We start from the raw sequence: 24,808 nt of genomic DNA, 5'->3' as shown, positions 1-24,808 counted from the left end.
TTGCGACACAATCCATCCTCATTTGGAATATTGTTACTACACTTTCCACTCACTGACAATTGACCAGATATATCTCCAACACAACAACTGCCACCTAAAACCCACTGGTGATACAAATAAATCCATCAATAAATCCATCATGTTGGATGAATGTAATAAATGGATCATTTCCACACATGGTGCACTTGACTTCAAGTTGCAGTCAACTGTGCCACCTGCAGCTGGAGTGTACAGTGCACACCGAAACAGGGTTTTCTCATCAGTGGGTGTGTTGGGGGCTGATAATAATCACAGCCAATCACGTCGGCTCCCCTGATTCCCTTTAAAAATAGAGCTCTCTCACTATAACATGCTCTCAGTCTGGCGATGGAGAGGACAGTCCAAAAGGAGCCCGACTGACATGGGACTCGCCTGGGGACCTGCAGAGTTGATGAGTTACCAAATGCCAAAATATTCTGCCAAGGGCATATGATGTCACTGTTCACTCTATTCTCTGCGCATAAATACAATTACATTTGGAACCAAAATGATCCCAATCATAACTTTTTTTAGATTTGGCTGCGCCAACACATGACATTGATGTCAACACGGAATAATTGGGAACCAAAGTCTCTTTTAGTTTTTACAGTTAATGTTTGCATTCATAGAAATTCCTGTCAGGATCCTGTTCACCATCGACACCTGACAGAGCAAATTCTCCTGGTCCCTCCTTGACATGTCCCTCACGGATTCTACAAACAGTCAGGATGATGTTCTACAACATGCTGTTTGTGGCAGCAACAGGTCCACCTCTATACTGCCATTATAAAATGTGATATTCAATTCAGGAGACACTTTTGTGACACAGGAAGGCACATGGAGCTGTTGTTGCAGAGCCACTGGCTGTGGTGTGTGCTGCTTCATGTATGTGCTGCCTTCAGGAGGCATAATTGGAGTGGAGTTGCTGGCAAACCTAAAGAAATGGGACTATATTATGACTTCCTGGAATCACTGCTATGAACGTTGACCATTCACTGCAGTTGTTGCATTCAGTTGTGGGCTCTGGTCTAAAATGATATTATAAAGGCAAAGAAAAGTGACAAAAATAGCTCACGGCCTCAGACCAGGTCAACAGAACTCCGAGCAATCTTCACACCAAAATGCAGTTTGCTGCTGGACTTTCCCTGGACACTCCTCCCTTACTGGACTCCACACGTGCTGAATGGCAAGTCAGCAATACACAGAAAAGATGCAAGAAAAGGAAAAGACATGAATACCGTGCCAACCCACCAGTAGGAAAAAAAACGATTGAAATCCACCAAATGACTGTCATGGGGTAGTTTAAGTCCATCAATGATGAGTGAGGTACAGTTGTAAATCCTGCCAGTGACAGGTGGGGTAGATATTGAGGCCCGACCAGTGAATGATGACGTGAGTTGCAGTCAAATCCATCTACATCAAAGCTCCGGGCCTTCGTCTTCCTCCCTCTTTGGCTCTCGAAAGAGGCTCAGGAGTCACAGCTATCACTCTCTTCCTCAATCTACCCCCCTCAGTCCAACCCCCCCTCCCTCACCACCGTCTTGATCCGCCCTTTCATTATCTCCACCACGAGAGGAGAGAGAAATGGGTGGACAAAAAAAAAGGTAGGAAGAGGAGAGTAGAGAGGTCTGAAGAGGTTTTCAAATCCAGTGAAGCCTGTCATATTACAAAAACATGTCGCTTTAAACTAAATGTGAAATATCAGTAATTGAAGCCATAAATCCACTGTTGTGTTTCCCCTCACCTCCTCCCTTTCTCTCTCTCCCTCCCTCTTTACCCATCCCTCCCTTGCTCTCTTTATTTTTGTAAGGGTGCTTTTGATGAGCGGTAAATTGGAAATTATTTTGTGTTGTACTGCCGCTCTGAAACGTCTTCCCATTACCATGCGTCAGTCAGCACTGACAGTGAAATTACTCGACTGTCAATCTGGCTATCAAAAGAGGATGGGTGGGTGGGGGTTGTTCATGGAGGTGAGTGGTGGAGAAGGAAGAGGTGTGTGTGTGTGGGAGGGGGGGGAGGGAGTTAGAGATTGATCAATAAAGAGAGGATGATAGAGGAGGAGAGAGGGGGCAGAAAGCAGAAGAAGGCACGGTGGGGAGGATGTTCCTCCGTCATTATACTTCTGTTGTGATTGAATAAATCAAAGCTGTTGCGGAATTTAGCTGTCACTATTACCCTCCTCCTGAGTGTCCTTATAACTGTGTGTGTGTGTGTGTGTGTGTGTGTGTGTGTGTGTGTGTGCCATCACTGGTACAGGCGCCAGCTCGCGAGGGCAGCAGCAGCAAATTAACCATAATTGCAGATAAGAGACAATCGGAGGGAGAAATGTATAGAATCAAGTAAATGGAATAATTCCTTTGTATGGCAATAATTTACGGTCTGACCAGGGCTCCCGAAACCGATCTCAGAATCCCTCCCGCATTAGAATGTGTGTGTGTGTCCCAGAGGGCACAGCTGTGTTTTTGTTAGGTGTGTGCGACTACAATTTTAGTGATATAGCTGGCCATCATTATGAAGCAAATATCCACTAATAAAGCCCAAAAGTGTTTTGCCCTTTTGATTCTTTGGTAAAATAACAGTCATTTACTCCGGCTACTCGCGACAAATTACCTTGTGAGGATCAATTAACATTCTAACGAGTGATTAGCTATTTTGCTTTCAATTAAAAGGAGGGCAAATTGCAATTGGAGGGGATGGCCTCACCTGCATCCCTGCATGTTATACAATGGTTCTGGAACGTTCCACTATTATTACTGCTGCAGTGCGTGTGCGTTGCTGTGATGTGTGTCTGTAATGACTGGTGTGTTGAGAGCTTCTGCAGTATATAGGGAGAGAGGGAGAGAGAGAGAGCGAGAGGGGAGAGTGAGAACTCCTTTATTGCTCAATGCTAAATTAATTGCACCAATTATTCACGGAGAGAGTTGTCTAGTGGCGGCCTTCGGGGGGCGAGGCCCTGACCGCTCTCCCTCATTTTTAATTGGCTGTCCTGTTGAATAATTGATTGGAGCAAATGTGAAATGGATGGGAAGGTCCAAGTGTCTTTCATCACAACGGGCCGGTTGCTCTGACAGCCGGCCACAAACAAACTCTGCTGCTGCACGCAATAAACAAACAAGTTGAATTCAGCTGGGCGACCGCAGCGGGGTTAGAATAGCAAATATGACTCCTGCACAGGACGCTCCTCTCTGGAGAGCCAACAAGATGTATTTGTATACTATTTGTATTGTTGTGTCAGTGATGAGTTATGGTAAACTGAAATAATTTGAATCAGCAACTAAATAGTGAACTACGATACATTCATTGTTGTATTTAATGTTAGAGCAAAGTGTAAAGGGTGCAGGTAGGTCAACGTCATTACAGGTACAATATTAAGCATTTTGACTGAAACCCATATAGTAGTACCACCTTAACTGTTCGAAGAAGTTAAGAAACAGAAGGGTTTATGGGAAATATAGTCCTGACACACACCAGCAACTAAAAGGACCAGTCAACTACCAATGTTACAAAAAGAATTACAGAAGCGATATCACAGCAATACTTTAGTGTTATATATTAACTGAGACTGAGGTGCCACCTTAAATACATCCATTCAGTCATTTCTTTACTTGAACTGATGCTCACATTGCCCAGTAAGAAGATAATAAAATAGTATAACAGCATTATGATTACACTACAATCAATCTGCATGTTCTTCTGTAAAAACATCTGATGTTATTGGTATGTATGTTGCGGCCTAAATTTTTAAAAAAAGTCACCAAAATTGTATCTACCAAAAGTGATTCTGTAACACAAATAAAATCATAAATGTAAATCTGTCCATTTTATCCACCCCTGATCCTCTTGCATAAACGCATTACACACAAATTCTTACATGTGCCTCATCCACCGCCGCACACACACACCTACACAAACATGCACACACGACCCCCCCCCCCCCCCCCCCCGGTAATCAAAGGCTATTAACTCCCGGCGCTTTCGCAACAAAACAGATGTAAGATTCATGAGTCCCTGCCCGTGACTGTTGTCTTTGCCACAGGCTAGTAAAGAAACAATTAGTGCAGAGCTGGCCTCACTGTCCGCCACAATCAATAGTCCCTGATGGTCTTCTAAGCCTATTGACCGAGGCCCGTTCCTCCCCGACCCCTCATCCGTAGCGGTCGACAGCCGCTTCAGTCCACCCATCTGGACCTTGGGAGAGGGTTACCGGGTTAAAGAAGGCCGATCCATGCAAACAGGCACGTCTTAATACTGTCTGCATCTGTATGCAAGGTGTGCCATGGAGGGCGTGTAATAGGTTACCAGCTATCTTTAGCTTGATATGTGACGTCAAACTTGAGGGTGCCCGTGATACAAAAGAAGCAAAGCAATGCAAGCCATACATGAAAAGAGCCATAAGCCTTGAAAGCTTCACCTAATCAAAGTTTCCATCGCAATTATTGCCAAAACGAGGTTGTGTTAAAGGTAGCAGACGACTGAGAAGCTACACTCTCAACACTGAGATGTACTGTATGATTCTCAGCAGCTGTTCAGTTTGGGACAATAACACAAAGTCCAGCTGTTTTTCAAAATGCTAACTTTACGTTGAACTCCAGGAATAATTCTAAAGATTTAGCATACTCAAAAAAAGCAATTAAATTACTGTGTATTGCCGTTTCTCCAACTAGACCAACTGCAGGGTTGCGCAGACAGCACACTGCAGGTCCATGCACACCTGTGTTTTTGAAGACGTCGTGCATATGCGTGTGGCTTATGCCAGTCGACTTACACGCACCATCTTGTACCAATCATCTCACTTAACAGCAGCCTCGGTGGCACCGAGGCAATCTGCTGATGTTACAGTAATTGTCTGAGCTTGTGGTTGTGTCCTGACAAAAACCCTCCTCCCTTCCTGGCACGTAAGAAACATCTGGACCGGTCCAACTCGCTGCTCCCCGGCCTGCTGTGACGAGCTTCTCCTCCACGCTGCCTGTTAAGGAGGACGAGGAGGAGGAAGGCAACGGCGATGGATGGCAGGTAAAAGGTTGAAGCAGAGGAAGCGGAGCAGCTGTAAGAATGAAGGGGTGGGCAGCCGGGGAACAGGTGTCACTCCCACTGACGGGCTGCCACTGTGGCCCCCACCCCCGACCTGCACACCCACGCGGGCTAGCGGGGATAGCGGTGGTTAGGAGAGCACCCATCCTCACCTGTTCCGAGCCCCCACGCCTACCTTCCTCCTCTTCCTCAGATGGCACCTGAGCCTCAGCTCAATCTGGCTGCTGGGCCCACAGACTGACACACAAACACGCACACATGTGCTCATTAGCACACGCAAATATCTGTACATATTCATAAGTGTGCCGCCATGGGAATGCTTGGGATTGCATGCAAACTAACACATACAAACATCTTTGCTCTGCTTAAGTACACATTTTCTTCACACTGTGCTCTTATCACATCAAGCTGCACAACCATCTGCAAAACGAATACAACTGAATTCAGGAATTATATATTGTTCCTTTGTAGAATTGTTAGGTGTTGTGAGCTACCAAGGTGTCAGTCTAGAATGTCTGAAATCGTAAGTGAACCACACACTCAGATTGGGTTGGTGGTTGAAATCCAGAGGGTAAAATGGATTAATTTATAATCATACCAAACAGAGAAAAGAAGCAAATCATAGCCTCGTCTGTGACTATTTTGTAGGACTGTCCTCGCTTAATAGTCAAATAACACTCATACGATTTTGTCAACAAATTCATTCATTCATTAAGTGCTTTTTACTTTTTGTCCAATGCTTCATTTCTTATGAAGTAGATTATAGAGTATTGTATTTTCTATAAGGTTACTTATTGATACTATATATCACAGCTCGTGCTTTCTTTTGCTACTGTGACACTTCTATTTCCCAGAGTGGGATCAATAAAGTTCATCTTATCAAGACGGTTCATTTTCTGACGATTGATCAACTGTTTAATCGACGACAAAGCGAAGCAACGAGATAATAACAATGACAACGGAGTAATCATGACCAAGCCGTGGGCTCATTTGTTTATAGTAATCACGTCGGATCTAATTAGGCAGTAATATAGCGAGGTTTTAAAATATGACATGTAACGTGTTCACGAGGGATCAGTATGTTAATGAATAAATCAATCAATATCAAAACCTCAATATCCAATGACTGTACCCACCCATATATCTGTCCGTCCATCTGTGGCCAATCATCACCTTCTTCTCTTTACGCTGGTGGCGTAACAGGACAGAAGGATGTGCAGGTGTTTGTATAAAGACCCCCCACACACACCCCTCTGCCCTCATATCCCTCCTCCACTTCCCTCCCTCCGTTGCCGTGGCGAGGAGGGCAGTAATTACTCTGGTGTCAGCGTTGCTGGGTTGGACTCCTCCCCCGGCAAGGGGCGGCAGGCATCCATAACCCATCGTCCTGCCACGGGGTAAACGCCGGGCCATCCATCACGCACCCACTTGACAAATACCTTCCATAATAGAAGTTTATTTTTATGGGAGGCTGAATCAAGGACTTTCCCATGCATACAAAAACGTGTCAGAATTATTTATGGCTTGTGCTGAGACGCACAATATGTCATATCAAAGTCCCATCCCGCTTGCCGGCGCTGCTGCAAGCTGCCGGCGCCCGGCCTGTCGATATCTCCGCTCGCTATCAATAATGTAGAACACCGCCACGATAAGCCTCAGGATTCGGAGGTCATACTCGACACGCGCAAACGCACACACATGGGCGCGAACGCACGCACACACAAAAACATCACATGCATACACAGACAGGGACATGCAGGGGGAAAAAAAGAAGAACTCACACATCATGACATACGTCGATGTGTTTTCAAATGCATATCAAACCAAGGCAAACATTTCCGCCTGGTTACACACACACACACACACACACACACACACACACACACACACGAGACTCGCTCATAAACACACGGACAGGGAGGGGAACGTAAAAAAACACACAGCTGAGATGAGAACATAAATTCATGCATTCCCACATGTAATGCTCTTAGGCAATGAAACAAACGTGCCTTTGCACTTACACATAAAATCACAAAACAATAAAAAATACCAATCTCTGCATGAATCAAGTTTTATTTTGCCCGTAACATTTATTTATCTTTCCCATCAGCTCCTCCCCCAAGAATATAAACAGTTACCCAAACAAAGATGTTCAAGAGGCTGAACTTGACCCTCCGCGTGGCGCGAAGGACCGCGGATCGCCGTCCGTCAGTCAAAATCAACGGCAAGGTCAGGCGAAAACAAAACGGTCTGGACACGAGGGCGCGAGGCTGATCTGTAAAGTGTGTACGCACGGCGGTGTGCGCTAGCATAATCTCCGACAGTGCGGGGAAAAAAGAAAGAAAAAGAAAGAAGGAAAACATAACAACTTAAAGGAAATCCCTACACTGCAGGCCTGCAAATCTGAGAGCTGTCAGTCAGTGTGAGTGGCAACTCCTTTCGCCCAGAGAAATAAATTGGGTTTCCTGATAAGCCCCGCCATTCACCGGCACAACGTCTGACCGAAAGGAGACGGAAAAATGAGCTGCTTTACCGTAGGCCACTTGAGTGCTGTCAATCAACATGACTGGCAGGCTCACATGTCGCCAGTGGAGAGAGCAGTAGAGGGAAAAAATAGATTAACGTACAGAGGAAGGAGCGGTGAGAGAGAGAGAGAGAGAGAGAGAGAGAGAGAGAGAGAGAGAGAGAGAGAGAGAGAGAGAGAGAGAGAGAGAGAGAGAGAGAGAGAGAGAGAGAGAGAGGGGGGGGGGGCAGTATTAAGCCTGGCTGGGAGAAAATGAATAAATATCATAAATATGATAATTGAAATGATGAGATTTTGGTACTTGGTATTGGATTCCACTACGTGCCCAAAGGGATTAGCCCTTCACTCACTGTCATGTTCAGCCCTTCTGTCCCCCCCCCCACATACAAAAAACACTGAGCGCCCATGCATGCTTACAGCAACGAACACAAAATGCGTACATTTAATGCAAACACCTAATTTCACCAGGTGGGTTGTTGTAAGTGTAAAACTGAGGCAGCCAGAGGTGATCAACCTTTAAAAGTAGCAGTCTGCGAATCCACCGACAGAAAAAAGAAAAAGAGAAAATAAGGAAAAACAGCGTCGGTAGCAGCGGGAGAACTTTGTCCTGTGAAGACAGAAGATGTATGGCTCAGGGGAGATAGTAGCAACAGTAAATGATTACCTTTTTACAAACTGGGCCTTTGTAATAAAATGCGTAGGGGGGAGTATTATCAATTCAGCCGCCCGGTAAAGATAGCATTTCTGAAGCCACGGCGAGGCTGATCCCTATCTAGAGAGGAGCCCGAATCTGTATTCATCACTACGAGTCCAGGAGGGAGAGGGGTCTGAGACCTGTATCGTGTTTGTGTTGTGTGCATGTGAGAGAAAGTGAGTGAGTGTGTGTGTGTGTGTGTGTGTGTGTGTGTGTGTGTGTGTGTGTGTGTGTGTGTGTGTGTGAGACTTTCACTGAGAGAGACATCCGTTAAGGCCTCTTATGCCTGCAGGCCCAGTCGTGACAGAACCAAGATCTATTTTCTTACTCCCACAAACGGAAAGACATGCAAGAGTGTGTGTTTGTTTGTTTGTGTCTGTGTGTATTCGCAGCAACAACCCACCTGCGCATGCAATCTCTTTTACGTGCAAACATACACACTTAGTCCTTGGGGGCAAATAACTATAAGATTGGAGATGTAGTCCTGTGCGAAACTGCGCGTGTGTGTGCGTATGCATCTTCAACACAGTACGTGTGTGTGCCAAGCTGACATGCTCTGCTAGATGTCTGATTCTGGAGGAAGACACTGACAGGCGACATTTACACACACACACACACACACACACACACACACACACACACACACACACACACACACACACACACACACACACACACACACACACACACACACACACACACCCTCTCAAACAACACTTGTCTGATAGCAGTCAAACAGGAGTAGAAGACAGACAGACAGATGGATAGAGAGACGGATAGCGTGGCAGAGCCCAGAGTCACATCACTCACCAACAACACACACACACACACACACACACAAACGGTAAGACATCATAACGCACGCAAACACACAGCACCAGAAGAAAGAGGCAGAAAGCGAGCTGATGTACTGAGCGAGTAGCACGGGGTTCAGTTAGAAAGAGATAGCAGTGTAGCCCCGGGGCGTTAAAGCGAGCTGTTGAATCGTGGGATATTTATATGAAGGGGGGTGACCGATGATGTGACACTCGCACGTGTGTGTGTGTGTGTGTGTGTGTACACTACAACTTCACACACATGAAACACCACGGCAAACCTCTCGATCTTCACCAACCGGTAACAGTTAAACCGGTTCCATTCAGACTTGATTAATAAAAGTACACAATTTATTTAATTTGAAACAAATATTTGGTAGAAAATAAATATTATTGAAAATTGTGAGACGACACATTTATAACAGAAAGCCTGCTTTGTAAACATGGAGGTCGTAAACACTCCTCATCTCATAGTAGGGACTTACGTCTGCTGTTTCCCCGGGCACTGTGGGCCAGCATACACCTTTACAAACCATCTGCATGGTCGGACATAACAATCGAGATGACCCTTCAAAAAAGTTAACAAGTTTAATAAAGTCTTAAATGTAAGTTAAATTTAAATATGAGACATATTTCACAACTGACATGAAATCTTCCACGGAGTCTTAACATTTCTTTGTTGAACATCTTACAGGAGTTAAAGGCTGTTATCCAAAGTGACTTACAACAAGTACTATGAAGTGAAATAGACACGTCCACCAGCTGAGCAGGCAACCCACGCACACAGAGGACCCAGAACTCCCATCGCTACCTTTAAAAAAATATAAAGTGGCCAGTTCAGATCCTCATCTCGACAAATACACAGCACACAACTCTGCAATGGAAACACAAAAGTCTCCCCCCCCTCTCCTCCTTATTCTCTTTTTCCCCCTTTTTTTTCCACAGGTGTCAGAAGAGATTTCATGGCCTGTGCGTATGTGTGAATTTGCCACACCCCTTTTGAGTGCTAATTTACCCTTTTAGGTTTAATCTCCCAGTGAGTGGCTTTCCTCGCCCTTTAATTAGGCTATGGGGAGTCGACACCAACACTAAACACACACTTAGACTTCGAGACACGCACACAGACTATTTCTTGCTACCATACACACACACACACACACACACACTCAAAAGCTGCAGTCCCAGACTTGAGACACGCTTTGCTAAGACAGTCCTCATCAGCCCTCTGTGGGCCTCTTTCACACTCTGGCTCCCCTCAACTGCACCAGTCACCAAGACAGGACAGAGACTTAAAAAAAAGGGAGGGAGAATAAGAAAGGAAGAAGAAGAAGAAAAAAAAAGTGAGATATTCTGCACAGAAAGAGGTGCTGGTGGTGAAGGCGTTCATCTCTGAACCCTTTTTCCATTTCAAATCTGTTTGTCAAGTTAAAGCTGCATGAAGCCACATCAGGTTTTGGCAGCAGGAGATAGATGTTTGAATTTTTTAAAGTTTAAAGACTTCACTGCTTATACATTTTCTAACAAGATTCTGGTGGTATGTGCACTCATTGAACCCAAATAATGTGGTGAAAACAGATCGGGCCCAGGCTTTGAATTTACACTCATTAGTTTCAGTACTAAGTTTGTGATTTAGGCGGAGAGCAAGAGTATTTTTCACATAAAGCTGTTGCTCCGTGGCCTCAAGGTGGTCCATAAGAGCCTGTTTTTTGGGGTATCTTTTGATGAACATTGTTGTCGTACTAATAAGTACACCAGAAGAGCTTTCACGGTAAAGTACTGTTGGGCGTTTTGGAGAGAAACGTGTGAGCTTTATCAATCTGACAGAACAAAAAACAGGCAGATCTCTGCTCTCTGGATCGTCACCCTAATTATCTTCCTTCTTCTCCATCTACAAGTGCATTTGGTACCAGAGCTCAACTTAACACGGAAACTCCCTCTTTTCCTTCTTGTTCTCCAAACACATTTACCCAAACAGAACTGGGCACTAAAGAGGGAAACACAATAACAGCAGTGGTGATAGTGGCTTGTTATGTTGGAAATAAGAGGGCACTTAATTGGGGTCTGATAGTCTAACAGGCAGCCCCTCTGATTACCAACTCTGCACATTGGCTAAATTAGCCCGCTGATGAGCAGCCAGGGGATTCAATTATGCTGGGGAAAAAAATAAGGGGCCCTAATAGGACACTGTATCAGAAAACATGGGATTGGGCTGGGCTAAAGTGTTGGTAATTGGTTGTTTAGTTGGGAAAGTTGAGCCTTTTGGTAATTAGAGATGCAGAGACATTTGGAGAGCCACCAAACAGAAGACACACACAGAGGCGAAGGAGGAAGACAAGGGTCCTTGGCACAGCAAAAAAGGGCAAAGGTCGTGGTGGAGATCTCAGAAGTGCACTTCAGCCAATGAGGGTGTAGATCAGGGAAAACATGTTGGTACTAGGAGCTGTGTTGACTCAGTAAAGGTCAAGATGGGGCAAGCCGGGCTGAAAGTGGAAATCAGCAGTCTGGCCCCGTCTTGCAACATGTTCTCCTGAACAATTTCTTCTTTTCTTTCTTTTCTTTTTCTTTTAACTCAACGTTCACATCAATTCCATCTTTCTCTCTTTCTGTCTCGTCTTAGACAGGTTAGCTGTTAGCCGTAGCTGGATATTGGACAGTGTCTGAATTGAGGGAGAAGGAGGATTGAATTATGGGTGAGTCTTTATAGCAGCCGGCGGCCTGTCTGGTCCCATACTCACTGTCCCACACAGGAGGAGCAGCCCTGCCCGCGAGCATCCCCACCACACGTCACTCACACTTTGTCTCCGTGTGCGTGTGTGTGTGTGCATCTGTCTGAACACCGTATGTACACACGAAAGCCCGCCGCAGTGCTCCGACAGACGTTCTTGCAAACATATAGCAAATGTTTGCCCCTTTCATCTTTTGATTAAAAAGGAAGACGTTAAGCATTTGAAGTGTGCGCTGACACATGATGAACAATCCCTTTAGGATGTGGGAAGAGTGGAAGTTTATTTAAATGATAGCCAAGATTCACTCTGGGGAGTCGGTGTAGCGCATCCAAACAAAAACTGGCTTTCTAGGAAAAGGAGTTTCAGTGTTTGCTCACTAACGACATGAACCGGTTCAGAAAATTACGACTTTGTAGCTAAATTTCGTCTATATGTGTGGTTACAGAACTATTTACTGTTGTCCTTCTCGCACCCTTGATCATCCAACTTTCTATCATCCAAATGGAGCATTAGACCAAAAACCTGCTCAAGACTGTTCGGCTGTGCCCTACATAGACCATCTGCAACTTTTGAGAATAGTGCAACATAAGCAAGCAGAAGGGAGCATATATCAAGTGTCATCAATCTGCCTACAATTTTCTGACAGTGACAGAACTTGAGGCAGAGGTTGACCCAGTCCGTCAGTGACGCTACACTTCCACTCATCATTTACCGTGTGGGAATCCCCCCCCCCCCCCCACCCCAAATAAATCTGTCTGCGATGGCCTAAAGGTGACGGGAACACAATGCAAACATTACTTCCCATTCGGAGCGGCCAGAAACCTCCTGCCCCTCCGTCTCCGCACTGATTGAATGCGACCTGTCAGTCAAGGCTCTGAATGGCCGCTAAACGGCCCTCGGACTGGTGCCAGGAGGAAAGGATTGGAAGACGAGGATGAAACAAAAGGCCGTTTGTTGTTGCTGATGGGTGATAAATGCGGCCAGTTGGAGTAGTTTTCACGCTCATTGGAGCAGGTCATTATGCAGGAATTGCTGCTCGCTCGGCCCTAACCGGCACCGTGTTTGGTTTACCGAGACGCCTGCAACCGACGGTGTGCATTTTCCCCTAAACCCCCCCCCCCCCCCCCTCCCTCTCCCTGAAACACACACCCCTTGTTGCAGGTCTCCTGAGACACACCGGCACTGAGCAGCTGCTTCTCAACTGTAATATCTAAACCAAGACTACATGCGGAGTGTGTGGACGGAAAAAGGCAGAAGAGGGAATCAAGAGTTAGGAGTTCAAACCGATTCACTTCAGTCCTCGAAACGTGAGCCACTCAGGACCAGATGAAGCTGAAAGGTGTTCATCCATGAGGGACTTCTCCAATTAACACCCCAACACTGGCTCGAGCTAATCTACAAGTTTCTACATGCAGGCTTGCTGAGGTCGGAAAAACATGAGATGTGATGGACACAGAATAACAAACACAGGCCTCGGGTCTGTGTTTGTTATTCTGTTGTCCTTCAGTAGTGAGGGTTAAGTTAAGTTTCAGGCCATATTTATATAAAGCTGAATTCAGTCATAGTTTCTCCTTTCTTTGCATTTTTTTTAGCTTCCTGTTAAGCCAACAAATGCCTCACTGTTGACTTTGTAAGACAGAACTCAAAAGAACTACATCTAGGCTGTGACAGCATCGGCACAATGAGCCACCCCGTTAATCTGGCACGGAACAGAATGCCTTGTTTTTTCCATTAATGCCTATCATGTGAAAGCAACATAAGGACGGTGACACGCAGACGCAGGTTCATCACTAACGCTGACGACTTGATGTCCTATAGGTGGCTTTTTTTTTGTTGCATTGTTTCCTTCTTTCACATGTTGTTTCGACACAGAAACGTGTCACATATAACACATTGCTATTAGAAACAGATGTTGATTTTATCGTCGGCGTCTCCGGATTCTTTCACAACGTCGACACGGTGTCACATGCGCCGGGATACCGGGACACATTTGCATGACATACACACCTGTCCTCCACAATCCCACACGCCGCTGTAACACAATACGCAAGTAAAACTCAGGAGAGTAATGTTTCATTACATGACGAACAGAAGGTGAAAGCGAGGGAGGGGAGCTGGGGGAGGCGCACAGATGCATAACTTAAGTAAAAGCCATCCAAACCCATATTTGTTTACAGATTTGTTTAATAAGGACAAAATATATGCAAAGAAATGAATTAGCCCGTGGTTGTAACTGTGTATTAAGATCATCACTTACAAGGCCAGGTCTCCTCTAGCCCTCTACAGTAGCCATCCATCATGCATTATTAAGGAAAATAGAATCTGCATAAAGCAGCAACAATGCCTAGAAGAAGTTTATTTATTTATCTTTTTAGGCGCTAAGCAGCAGATCCGAGTACTCGGTCGCTGTGAGCTAATTACAAAGCATTTGATCGCTATGCCTGCGAGATGCGCAATTATAACCTTGGTTGAAAATATAATAAGGGAAACATTTCACAATTTAAACCAGCGGGATGATGATGATGCCCCGACAGAGCTCATGGTATCTCACCTGCGTGTACGTCACATAGGTTTTGGAACAGGAGTCCCATTTAACAAAGCCATTGCCCCGCAACCACAGCTGACGAAGGAGATGTGCCGTTTCCCAAAGCTGCTCAAGTCAAAGCGTACCTGCAGCATTTTAACTAGAAAGAAAGTCCGAGCAGACGGGTGATCTAGCAAAGTCACAGCGCTCCGAGGTACCTGTGGCTCCGGTTCTGCTGCAGTGCTATCTATGCCGGGATCACACAGGCACCGCCACCTCTCTCTGGCATATCTCTCCGCAGATCGCGCGGGGAAGACAATTGTCATTACCATTTTATTAAAATGTGTCCTATCAGCAACATTTTCCCCTCACATATCTAACCTTCTTTTTTTTCTAATTCTAATCATCATTCCCCTCCATCACTTGCTGAGTCTAATTCCCTCTCTTCTTTCGTTTGCAAAGGACCTCTGCTTTCATCCTTGAGAAGGGCTTTAATTCGAAGTGCGACGCTGAATAAAGAGGGGAAGAGAGAGCGAGAGAAAGAGAGAGTGATATGGAAAGACAGAGCAGCGGTGGAGACGTTCGGGTGTCAATCAATCCGGCGCGAGGGGCTGCGAGGGCCTGTGACTAGGGTGCGTTTGATCTGTGTCTTTCAAAGGGGGAGCAGCAGGAAGGGCCATCACAGATGATTTGCCTCTCCCTGCTGGCCCTGGTGCCACTCTGACAGAGAGCAATCACAAGCAGGTTAATTCAACATCTACCTTCTTAATCTTTTTTTCCCCCGTCTCTTTCTTTTGGTCCCGTTCTGTCTACTTAGATGAAACACTGCTCTTTCCGGCACCACCCCCCCTCCACCTCTCTCTTTTTCCCTCTTTTGATGGAGGGAGAGATCAGGGGTGCACTTTTAATGCCTTTTCAAACCCCTTATGCTTTGATTGCTTTGGTCTTAATCAGGTAAAGCGCGGCTGATTTTCTGCAGACCCGCAATAGTTTGTTTACGTGTCGCTCGCACGAAGCAACATTTTGTTGTTGTAATGCATCAATGAAAGGGAAGTAGGATCAGTCATTTCTCTTTGGAAATTGGTGCGGGGAATCATTTTCTTCGAGGGTAAAGAGACACCATTGGCTGCATTTTTCTTTTGCTGTCGGTCTTTAAGTTCATATCTGTGGCTGTTTGGCGTGACCGGAATATGAATCAGAGCGTCGTGATGACATCTTGAAAACATCGCTGCTTAACTTGACTGAAAGAGGAGGATGTGTTTCCTCAAGACCAACGAAAGATGATGCGCATTCCAGACAAGATCTGCTGACCTTCGCTCATAATGCTGAAGAATGAAAAAGGCCTGAACCTGTATAGCACAGTGTTCGCTGTAGCTGGGTGGACTCCCAGTAAGATCATGAGCACCTTTAAGATGAAGCCACAGCAGTTATAGAGAAATCTCCTTCTTTGGTATAACTGTTGTGTTCTCAAATGACTTGTTCCACACAAAGGAACAAAAGGTCAGCCGTGCATAAGGACAAACAGAGGTGAGGGAGATTCTGGAGTGAAAGGGTAAGAAGAAGGTGTGCTTTGGTTAAAGGTGAGAGGGTATGGAGAATATGAAGGAGGGAGGCATTTGTAAGAGCAGGTGAGGGTAAAAAGGTTGTGCTCGGAGGTTAGGACATGGAAGTAAAGCAGTTCAGAGATAGGAGAGCTGGTCATTGAATTTGAGGAGCAGAAATTATATCAAGAATAAGCCTGTTTGAGAAATTAAAAGAAATACACTTTTCAGAGTCAGCACAAAGACACAACTCCGGCTCCATTCAGGTTCAACTGGGAATAAACCACAGTACTTCCAGTGATGTCCCTGCATGGCCTCTTCCCCGTGGTGCTCCCTTCCAACTCCACTGCTTTTATGTAAGGTCAAAGGGATAACAGGATAAAGGCTGTCCTCTCTGCTCCCCTGAAGGACAAGCACTCGGCCGATTGGATTTGGTGGCCTTCAAGGACAAAAGAAGGGCACGGGGATACAAAGGAACCAATAGTGGAGGAACACGATTTCATCCGTCTCTATGGCCTGAGTGATTGGCAGGGACGACTAGGCCAGCAATCTTTGAGTGCTGCCTCTTTGTGTCCGGGTGCCCTCCATCAGCACGGAATAGCGAGAGTCCATCCATTGACGAAAACACACTCGAGGGACCCGGAAGATCTGACCTCAGCGGGACGACGGAGCGGGGGCAGCCAGGTGGTTTAATTCAGGGGACTGATATCACATGTTCATTTGTCTGTGGGTATATATGTGTGTGTGTTGGTTTGTGTGCATATTACACATCGGAAGCATGCAGTGACGATTAGAGAGGCTAGAAGTTAGAAAAGGGAAAGTGGTCGAGTTCAAATTCTTGGAACAGCAGAAATAAGATGCCCATCAGCATGGCACTTAAAAGGCGCAGTCCAGTGTTTGGCGCCTTGCTCAAGGACACCTCTACAGGGCCCAGGAGGTGAACTGGAACCTCTCCATCTCCCAGTCCACACATTACATACATATATATATAGAAATTGAAGAGTTAGTTACCAGCATGCAGGTAGGCGAGGTCTGGGTTCTCGATATCAGGGTGACTGGCCTTCAGGTGGTTGCGGAACTCCATGGGAGAGTTGGTGGCATGGTTACATTTGGGGCAGTTGTACATCTTCACGCCCTCGTGTTTGCCCGTGTGGAGAATGTGCTTCCGGATGTTCTCAGCACAGTTGGATCTAAGGGAGACAAAACAAGAGATAAAAGGCCTCATTTCCTTTTGTTGTATGAGATTAGAAAAAAACTAAAAACAAAGACATAAACACTTGACAACTTTCCCAAGGAAAGGTTTGCTGAGTTAACATTTGATTTTGTTGCGATGATGATGCACACACACACACACACACACACACAGACACTTGAAAAAAAACTCCAACTGGGCTTTGGAGCTGAGGGAGCAGCAGTGTTTGGACAGACTCTCTAAGCCTCTGTGAAACAGGCCTCTGTGAAACAGGCCCCTCAACCGGCAAAAGACGAAAGACCGGAACAGCGAAACCCAACTTGTTACACGCACAATATTTACATCATGCAAAAGTCTTTGACATTCTGCCATGCTCTTCAGGTTCAGTGCCTCATGGGTGTGGTGGGAGCAGTGGGTGATGCCTGCAGCGAGACTGCACATGGATCAAGAGGCCTACCGAGTGCACTGGAGGTATCTGTCATGCATTATGTATCTTTGGTAAATGTATAGAAATCGTGGTGTGTGTGTGTGTGTGTGTGTGTGTGAGTCTTTGGGCTGGTCAGATAGGGCAGACCAAGCAGTGAGCTACTGCAGGGTGTACAATGTAATGATGTCAGCTCAGAGAGTCGCACACAACCCTTTGCTGATTTATGATGCTGCCTGACCTGCTCCCAGGCTCTATCTAAACCTGCCCACGAACACACACACACACACACGTGTTGCAGACGCCCTGAATGGGCAAGACAAACACGCACATAGATACATAGACATGAACAAATCCGACTATAGTTTGCGCCAAAATAAAAAAAATCTCTGATATGACACAGGTGCAAGTATACAGACATGAATCCCCCCCCCCCCCACACACACACACACCAGACGCACAAGAGGGCAAACACATAATGCATCATGCAAGCAAGCATGTGCAGTGTAGAACACAGTTTCATACACACACACAAACACACAGCATCATGTGTTGATGGATGGGGCACTCGTGCTCAGTTTGGACCTGACATTCTTGGACAGTATAATACGCAATTACTCTCCCTTATCACCTTGGCCGGGACAATAAAGCCTCACAGTGCCATAGCTCACGCCAGCCAAGGAGAGAATTTGTTTTCACTTTTGCAGAGACACCTCTCTCCATCACAGGGCCACAGACCAGCCCAGCTCCACTGGGGCCTTAAAAAAAGAAAAGAAAAAGCAGAGCGGGCCCTCACTGGGTTCTGTTCGCGCTGTGTGAAATGCATAAGCACCAGAGCCACCGGTGGACAGCGAGGGCTCTTCACTAAACTCAACACTACAGCCGGGTTTGGGGTGCCACGCTCTCAACCCGAAAAGCAGTAATCCACAGCAATGTAGAAATGTCCAGAGACCGACCAGATGACTGGTTAACGTCACACCGTGCCATTCACAATAGATCGCGTTCATGCTTTGTGTCAGAGAGCTCATTCGCTGACTCACAGGATGTGATGTCAATGGATTTCTGGTTTGTTCGAAATTAAGCAGAAGAAGAACCAGGCAGTTAGCAAAGCAGTGATCGCCATAGGGAGTCAACACACAAGTGACATGTGGTACAAGAACAGCAGGCTTAATATCTAGAATTTATAAAAAAAGGAGCTGCTGATGATGAACCTTAACTTAGCATTATATGGAAACCATAAGGTCCTGTAGGTTAACATCAATATCAAGTGTAAAGACTGCAAAGACCCGGACGGATTTAAAGTGTCTAAATGAGTCAGATTTATGTTGCCTGAGGGTGCATATATATGTACATACCTCCAATCAGCAGATTGGCACACACTGTTGTGATTGCATCACTAGCAGAACTAAAAAAGGTTCACAGACAAATCACGGCCACTATCTATTGACTGTTCGTCAGCCTAATGGAAAAACAGGCCGACGTAAGAACTTAAACTGTCACACGCTCATGAATTACCGCAAATCACGCTTCTAGAAAAAAGCATTTTACACTAAAAGTGAACTGATTTCTTATTCGAAAAGTGGGAGCATAAACAGATAAAATTGGAAGCGGAGCTAAAAGGTTCTAGAGAGCGCGGGTGGATTCCTCGGGGGGCCATGCTATCTCTCAGATATGGTAATGGCGTAATTGTCATATTAAAACAACACATCGTGCATTTAGGAGTCAGCAGGTGTCACAGTTAGTGAAAGCCCACACCAGCCCTCCTACTATACACCGTATTAATTAGCCCAACACTGTTTCAACTTCCTCTCCCCATCCACGCACTCACCATGGGAATCAGCCACACTGATGCTCAATGGATGCATCACCTCTTCTCTGCCGCGTTCTGTCTCGCTCTCTCTCTCTTATTTCAGCCATTTCCATATTCCTCCTCCCAACCAGTGTATGGTAATGGGAGAGGTGTAATTGAGAGGAGCTTCGTTAGAGGAGATTTAAAAGTGTCTCTTTGTGTGTGTTAAAAGTTGGGAGGGGGGGGGGGGGGGTGCATTTGGATCATTGGTGCTATTTGGATCTTCTTCTGCCAAGGAGGCCCAGTTATCATCATTAATGTCTCCCCCTCTCCTCCCTCATCTCTCCCTTCACTTTACAAGGTCGCAAACCTGCCTGGCATCGACAGCGAGCGTATCATCCTCAAAGCCGCCATCGCCTCGGAACTGAAATGGTATTCTAACAGGTAGATTGAAACATGAATGCCGCGGCATTCAACAAACAATAATAGCCCCAGACGAATGGTAGCGTGGCAGGAGTCAAAGGCTACACATCAATTAGACCGCTTAAGATGCCACTGTGGCTTTAATGAGAAAAAAAGAAAGAATAAAAACCTCCTCATTGTTAACAATATAAGTGATTCCTTAAACAGCGAAGTAAAGAACTTTTCCAGTTTGCATTAATAGCTGGAGAATAGTCAAATTGACTATCATTAATTGACAGGCCAGGACTCCCAGTGCAATATCATGAGAATATTTTTACCACGATTCCCCAACTATAATTATCCCCCTCTATTATCCGTCTCTGTCTGAATAGGAGATGAGTGGCATTTGATAGATCACTCACTCGCCGCTCATTTACATGCATTCGCGGAGCAGCGTTGATGGAGATCCCATTGTGTGTGACCGGGAGCCGTAGATGCCGTCCACACCGTGTAATATTTACGTTTTATTGGTGGAATTCAGACGTATACCTGTAAAACAGATATAAATAGTCTCTCTGAGCAAAGAACTGTTCGTGACACAGCCGCTTCATTTGTCTCAGACCTAAATATGTCTCAACATCTGCACCACAATTATTTCATAAGCTTACACCGAAAGGTCAAACGCGCCGACTCATCTCGGCGGTCCTTTCCGCGGTCAGGCCACCAGGGTTTTAAACATGTATTCAGAGTGTAGAAGCAGGGCGGAGGCGAGGGCCCCTCCCGGCTGTCTGAAGACCCCACATTCAATTCCTCATCCTCACATTAGTAAGCCAGCGGGGCGTTTCCCCAACCTCTTCCTCCTGTTCCCACCTTGCCCCCCTCCCCCCTCGCCTGCCCTCTGGACCTCTCAGAACCCCTGGGGCCACCAAAATGTTAATTGGGCTTCTAATTTACTGTTTCATTTGCTGCTAGCTGTAATGATCATTAAGTATCAGTCAGGGAACAATGGGGTGGGGAACGTTTGACTGGTACTATGTACCGTATCTGTGATACTGGGGTTGGTCTGCTGTAGTGGTTTGATATGGGACCAAAATTTGCCCTCAGGGTAAAAAAAATAAATCAGCCAATTAAAATAATTAGCATTTTCTTTTTCAACACTTTGAGCCGTTGACCCAGTAAGTTTAATGAGCCATTTGAAAAGGAATCAACACATGTTTGCAAGATGGTGTCTTCTTCATCTTGTTCTTTTGTCTTGGGTTTTGAGATTTCGTGTCCTGAAAAGGTACAACATTTCTGTCTCAGCACGCATGGAATTCTGGGAAAAATGATAATTTCTTGCAGCAAATTTAATGTAGACTATCGGCAGATCCAATCTTAAAAAACAAAGAAACCAAGAGCCATGCCAGCGGCTCTGAGGATGTACTTGGGCACCCGAGCATGCTCACAATAAGAATATGTATATTGGTATATTGTTTACAGTGTTCACCATCTTAGTTTAGCATGTTAGCATTTTCAACTAAGCACTAAAAACCAATTACAGCTAAGGTTGATGGGAATGTCATCAGTTTTACAGGTAATGCTCATGAACCAAAATACATTTGGTCCAGAGGATGGCCCTCGATGAAAAGTCAGTGGATCACCAGCATCAGTGGGATTCATCCAATAATCGTTATTATTATTAATATCATAGGTAATTTAGTATAAAAAGTGGTGGACATGCCGCTAGCTAAAAATATCAACCGGATATCGCTCGCAAATGTTGTAGTTGAATTGGGAGTGCACATATTAAAATACAAGATGCAGTTTTCTCATGCTACTGGATGACACTTGTAATTATTTAGGCACAAAAATCTTCAAAGTGTCTTAATATGCATGTGAAATCAAACAAAAGCCATCCACCGGTCGCTCCTTAATTGATACGGTGACGCGATACTTTCTGATAACTTCAGGTACAAGGTGAGATCATCCTTTGATAATTGCAAAATAATAGCCTGACTACTATTATTACGTCTCAGCGTTTCATTGCTACTAAGTTGGACAGCGTACAAAAGACTTATGGAGTCGAGCGCTTCACTGCAAGCGGAGCAGGTGTAGCAAGCTGCCGAAATGACTTTGTCACAGAGGGGAAAAAAGGAATGAACAGTACATCTAAAACCAATGATGGGTTTGAGATCATTCCCTTTCACACTCTTCTGCCACAACCTGACGAGCAAGCGCAGGATGAGAGAAAGAGAGAGAGAGAGTGTCCAGGGGAGACGGAGAGAGAGAGAGAGAGAGAGAGAGAGAGAGAGAGAGAGAGAGAGAGAGAGAGAGAGAGAGAGAGAGAGAGAGAGAGAGAGAGAGAGAGAGAGAGAGATGTGCAACGCCAGCCAAAACTTTTTCAATTTCACCGACAATTTCCTGTGTAATTACTGATCTGGTATGATGGTGTTTTAATGACAAGGACCTGCCAGTGACAGTGACATTGTGTGTGTGTGTGTTGGGGGGGGGGGGGGGGGGATCTGGCTGGGCCTGTTGATGATGGCAGAGTGATGAGATGGAGCCGTGCTGTGGAGATTAGACCTGTCTGCCCTCTACCTCTCCCACACACACACACAAAGCCTCTCCCATTAACGAACGCCACCCCTCACCCCTTCAAACTACCTTACAATGCACCTGCTATCTCACCATCACACTCACTCACTTACATAGACCGCACAGACCCTCCTCCCCCCTCCCCCACCTATCAACCCCCCGATCATCAGTGCCATGGTGGCAGCCATCAGCGCCACCAACCATGGACGGGGTCAATGAGCCGGTACCTGTAGTCGCACCAGGGGCAGCGGTAGGGTTTCTCCCCCGTGTGAACGCGCTTGTGCCGCGATAGGTGGGACTGCGTGGTGGAGGCGAAGTTGCAGATCTTACATTTGAAGGGTCTCTCTCCTGTGGGGCAGAAAGGCAGAGGTGATGAGACCGAGATGACGGAAATGTTTTCACAAACAAACACACACACACACACACACATAAATATACAACCCCATGTAGAACGCTACAACGACTTCTTTAGTTGCTCATAATGCTATGTTGGATCCATTTGGAGACCAATTATTGACAAAAGCAAAGTTGGCAGTTATATCTGTTGAAGTGTAATTGATGAACTCTTTTGTCATGTCCGCTTACTTTAGGCCCTGTAGGCAGCTACTTGTCCACTTGTGTGTAAACAGTGAAAGCAGTTGAACCAACAGTTAAAGAGAGTAAGAGACGAAAGCCCACGAACTGCTATTTAAAGAGTGAAATCAAATGTCAGTTGAACCGTAAACGAGGAAAGAAATTCAAATTACATTGGAGGCTGAAGTGCCAGACATGGCGAAGTTGAAGTGTGCACTGTCGATAGTTTAAGTGTCAGTCGGTTTGTAAGCAGCGACAGCAGTTGAAGTGCCAGCTGAAGTTTTAAAGTGTTAGTTAAAAGTGAAAATGAATTGTAAAAATATTTGTTAAATATTCTCTCCCAAGAAAGTTTGAAACGTATGAAAATATCCTCACGAAATATAATGAGTATGATTTTGATGGAGGATTTCTATCATTGGATGATTACTGTATTTGACACATTAATCTCACAGAAATAGAGACTTGATTCTAAATTATAAAGTCATGCTCGCTCACGAGGTTACGGTATCAATTCAACTTAAAATCAGTGCGTTAGGACTGATGCTGTGGGTGTAAGTTGTTGGCAAATGGTCCAGTGTTGTGCTCTGTGGGAGAATTGTATTTTAAATTCTTTTGTATTTCCAATGGCAGACCAGAGTAGAGAGGGTTGTATTTAACTCAACAGCTTCTGTGACGTCAGTGTTTAAACCCTGGAATAAAACCTCTGCCCGCTTTAAGGAGCTGCTAACCTACAGAGCACTGAAGAAGATTATTCATTGACTCCTGAAGTGTTTGTTAAAATACAGCTTCAGTCATATTTGCAGGTGCTAAACAATGGTGAAATATTGTCCTTAAAAATACTTGGAACCACAAAACTATTTGCATTAGCAGTGGTGTTAAAAACGTGTCAGACAGGAGAACACAGGCTGATCCCTTCATGTGCAGCTGCCTGTCAACAGATTCCAACATTCAGCGAAATCTGTGAAATTGACACGTGTCAACACAGGAGAGGAGGACAGAAATTGGCGGTTTTCGGGTGGCAGAGAAACTGAGGCGCAAACAGGAATGAATTATGAAAACCTAAATGAATATTTATAACAGGATTCTTGATCCTTGGGCGCCTGCCAGACAACGGTTAAGAACAGTATTTGTTTCACTATCCCAATTTCCAAAAAAAAGCACTCGTTATTGACAGCCTATCTGAAAAATGCAATTTCCCTAAGCGACAGAATGACATGGTGAAATGATAACTGAAATTAAAAATCTCAGATTCAGTCAGCCACACTGGTACACATGCCTATCACTGACAGCAGCATGTCACACTGATGTGCCTGCGTGTGTGTGTGTGTGTGTGTGTGTGAGTGAGAAAGACAGCGAACAGTTGCTAAAACTACGCGAAAGAAAATAGTCTGTGGCTGTTCACATCTTGAAGTGTCAATCACCGTCCAAGATTACGAAAGTCTGCACAGGTGGTGTGCGTGTGCTTAAGTTAGTTGTGGGGCATGAGTGTGTTGGCGCTTACCTGTGTGTTGGCGTCTGTGTTTGGTGAGGGCGTGTCTCGTGCCTCCGGCAAAACCACACAGGTCACACAGATAAGACTTCTCTCCTGTAGAGACAGATTAAGGTAGAGCATTAGGGTCTCCTGGGTCGGTGAGGAAGAAAAGACAAATTGGCAAAAAAGAAAATGACCTTAAAACAAGACAGAATAAGGGAGCGGCGGCAGGAACCTGAGAGGAAAGACACTATATTTATTATATATATATATATATATCCCTACACTCATTCAAATCCAGATCTCATTCAAGAGAACAAGAAGTCTTGAAACTGAATCTTAACTTTTTAGCCAAAACAGAAAAACATAAGCAGTGCTCCAAGATCTCAAACATCACTTTGGTGAGAATGTTGTGAGGAATGAGAGAAATGAAAGCTGTGGATATAAAAATAAGACCCACGGTGTGATAAACCAAAACTACCTTTTAATAGGACCTTGAAAACAATACCA

General features: G+C 45.3%; 1 protein-coding gene across 1 annotated transcript in view; it reads right to left on the bottom strand.

Annotated features, from left to right (window-relative positions):
- Nucleotides 1-24,808, bottom strand: part of znf407 (zinc finger protein 407) — a 149,434-nt gene that overhangs the window by 26,723 nt on the left and 97,903 nt on the right. The window contains exons 6-8 of the mRNA XM_079275762.1: nt 24,329-24,412; nt 22,482-22,602; nt 16,885-17,063 (exon numbers count right to left, since the gene is read on the bottom strand). Of these exons, the coding sequence (XP_079131888.1) occupies nt 16,885-17,063; nt 22,482-22,602; nt 24,329-24,412 (384 nt within the window). The remainder of the gene's footprint in view (nt 1-16,884; nt 17,064-22,481; nt 22,603-24,328; nt 24,413-24,808) is intronic.

Source organism: Melanostigma gelatinosum (assembly GCF_949748355.1).
Source record: "Melanostigma gelatinosum genome assembly, chromosome: 9".
NCBI classification, from domain to species: domain Eukaryota; kingdom Metazoa; phylum Chordata; class Actinopteri; order Perciformes; family Zoarcidae; genus Melanostigma; species Melanostigma gelatinosum.
This window is presented reverse-complemented; position numbering and strand designations above follow the sequence as displayed.